The 2814-nt window shown below is 54.4% G+C and overlaps 1 protein-coding gene across 8 annotated transcripts in view; it reads right to left on the bottom strand.

The window, feature by feature from the left end:
* Positions 1-2609, bottom strand: part of KDM5C (lysine demethylase 5C) — a 57041-nt gene extending 54432 nt beyond the window's left edge. For 2 of the 8 annotated variants that reach the window (XR_004370512.2, XM_058441395.1), the window contains exon 1: positions 2011-2607. Coding sequence is in view for 5 of the 8 variants with exons in the window: in XM_058441395.1 (XP_058297378.1) it covers positions 2011-2160 (150 nt within the window). In the remaining 3 variants the exon portion in view is untranslated. Of the gene's footprint in view, positions 1-2010 lie in introns of all 8 variants that reach the window. The other 6 variants (XM_032756995.2, XM_032756993.2, XM_032756994.2 and 3 more) reach the window with 4 other exon arrangements.
* Between the last annotated feature and the right edge of the window lie 205 nt (positions 2610-2814).

Consider the following 2814-nt stretch of genomic DNA (forward strand, 5'->3'; position numbering starts at 1 on the left):
CAAACTCCACTGGGTCTACTCAGGGTACCCACACTCTCCTCCCACCCATCTTTCCCAAGCGTAGCAGTCACCTGCCCAGCAATTCAGGCCCCAAACCATCCTTCCTCCAGCAAACCTCCAATTCCCAGGCACCCACCCATATACAGGTTCCCATCCTGGGCCCAAGCATCACTTGAGTGAGTGCTTCAAACTTCAACCAGAAGGCCAGCTGCCTAAAGGTGGCCTAGGAGCTGCCATAGAGAAGGAAAAAACAAAACCAAACCAGAGAGCCAGGTATCCTGGATTAGAGGGAAGCAAACTGTTGAACAGTGAAAAGAAGCATAATAGAGGACAGCCTCCTGCTGGCCACGCACACCTGGGACATGTCACTCTTCCCCTTCCTGATGCCCCAAAGCAGGGTAACAACACCTGCACAAGGCCAGCCTGCCTAAGTCAGTCCAAGATAGAAAAAAGGAATTCAGGCGTCAACTACCCCCTATGTCAGCTACACCTCTTTTCCCCACAGGCTTGCCCAACCACTTCAGGGAGTGCCTCCTTGAGGCTGCTCAGGACTCCTGCCTCTCCCTTCCACTAGCCTTCCTGACCCTCTACCCACTGCCACTCCCTCACCATGGACAAGGACACCTCAGAAATCTGTGGCCAGACTCCAAGAAGGAAGATATTAGCTTACCCAACACCTCCTAGAGGATCTATCTGAAACCATCCTAGATCTGTGGCTGAGCACCAGAAAGCACCAAGTTAGATAAGGAGGCCTGTGGTGCCCTCCTCAGGTGGGAATGAAGCTTCCTATTCCATTTCAGCCAGGAGACACCCACTCAAAAACACCCTTTTCCAGCAAAGCTCAATTTCTGCCCTTAGAATCCCAACTGATCACTGAACATTATCATCACTTTTCCACCATACCAGCAACGCAGCAGCTTGCCCTAGCCCTTGGGAGACTTCTAGCCTGAAGCCAGGCCTAGGAGGAAAGCTATGGCCTTTGTTGCTGACCCCTGGGAATCATATTCCAAAAGGGACAAAATTCCATGGCTCCATTCTCTTCTGGAGGCCCAAGAGTGCCCTATCCTCTGGGATCTCCTACATCCTGGACCAGAGCAGAGTAGAAATCTTCTGAGAAGGACTCACACCCTACCACCAAGCTGACCGGTCCAAACATCTCCATAGGAAGTCAAGTCTGCGGGATGATGTGCAGAAAAGGCCTTGACATTGCCTTCAACGAGGAAAAGAAGAGGACAATTCCCTGAACCCACCTCAAGGGAGACAGAGCAATCCCTGTGAGACTGATTTCCTGACTGGTCCAGCAGGCCAGGATATTATCATAGATGAATTGGCCTGGCAAGGTATGAGTAAATATGAGTCAACCTACATAGGAATAAACCAATGACCACATCAAACACCCTCACAGTCACAATAATTATCACTTATCTAGTGCGTACTACATACAGACGCTACCTAGTTTAACTCAATCCTCTAAATAACCATTCCTGGGATCCATTTCACAGGCTCGGAGAGATTACTTCTACTTTCCCAAGGTCACACAGCTGCTCAGCTTCAAAGTGGGAGTTTTGAACTCAAGTCTGTCTCCCTTCAGGACTGCGATCTCTCTATTAATACTATACTATGCTGCCTGCCTTAAGGGAAGTGATGACAACAGATTGGAGAAATGCCTTATTTTTACAGCCTCGACCTAGGTGGCCCGGGCTAACTAAGACATGTGCGGGGTGCCTCTCTGTGAACTCCCTCCGGCCCACTAGGAATCCCTGTCTTAAACCAGGAGTGATTCTGAAGAGCCGGGGTGGGGGTGGATCTCTGACTCCAGGTCACCTGTGGGCCTCACACCACGAGAGGACCCCTGGCCCAACACCCTTTTTCCGATCCGCGCCGCATCCACAACGGTCCCAGCCACCCCCTCTCCCCACCTCGAGCTGCCCTCCGCCCCAGACTTCGCCGCTGGCTATCCTACTGCTTCATTCCGTCTCGCCGCCGGCGAAAACCGGCCCCGGGGCTTACCGCGGGTGGGCGGATCTTGCAAATGCCCGATTTCTCTGCGATGGGCCTGATTTTCGCGATGTAGCCAAGAGGGTCTCGGAACTCGGCCCAGCTAGGCTCGAACACCGGGCACTCCGGTGGCGGTAGGAAATCGTCGGACCCCGGCTCCATGGTGGGCCCGAGGTCTGGGCCAAGGATCAGGAGGCTTGGACCGCCCTTAAGGACTCATGGCGCCGCCGCTGTGTGAAGCCGAGGCAATGCTCGGAGGCTAGGCCCTAAGCGGGGCAGCCGCCGCCCGCCGAGGGCCTAAGGGGGCGTGTGGCCGTCGTGCTCTGAGAGTCTCAGGCTGACGCTACTGCTACCGCCTCTTCGTCCCGCTCCGTTTCTTCCAAACTGTGTGGTTGCCTCCCCACTACCGCAGCCTTCGCCACCACAGTTACCTCCCAAACGCCGCGGCCTTTAGCGCCGCCGCCGCCATCTTGGTTTGTCAGCGTCGCCCCCTCCCCACACCACAACAAACCGGATCCTTCCGCGGGGTGTCCTTCCGAGCCTTGTATACTCTGCGTCACACCAAGCCCTAGGAAACCTTCATATAGTGGAGACCGAGCTAAACAGGCTGGTATGGGTTTCTATTTGGAAGGGGTTACTCAAAAGTACCACCCCCCCGACTGAGAGAAAATAGTTCATTGCAAGGGCGGAGGAACAAGATTGTAATTAGTATGCCGGATCCTCTTTCCGGATGGACCGGCGGTGCACGTTTAAAGGCCAGTGATGCGCATGCGCGTTATGGAGACCGGAAGAGGAGCTGGTGTCCGTGGGTGGTGG

This window comes from Hylobates moloch, unplaced genomic scaffold (assembly GCF_009828535.3).
Source record: "Hylobates moloch isolate HMO894 unplaced genomic scaffold, HMol_V3 SCAFFOLD_7, whole genome shotgun sequence".
In the NCBI taxonomy this organism is placed as follows: domain Eukaryota; kingdom Metazoa; phylum Chordata; class Mammalia; order Primates; family Hylobatidae; genus Hylobates; species Hylobates moloch.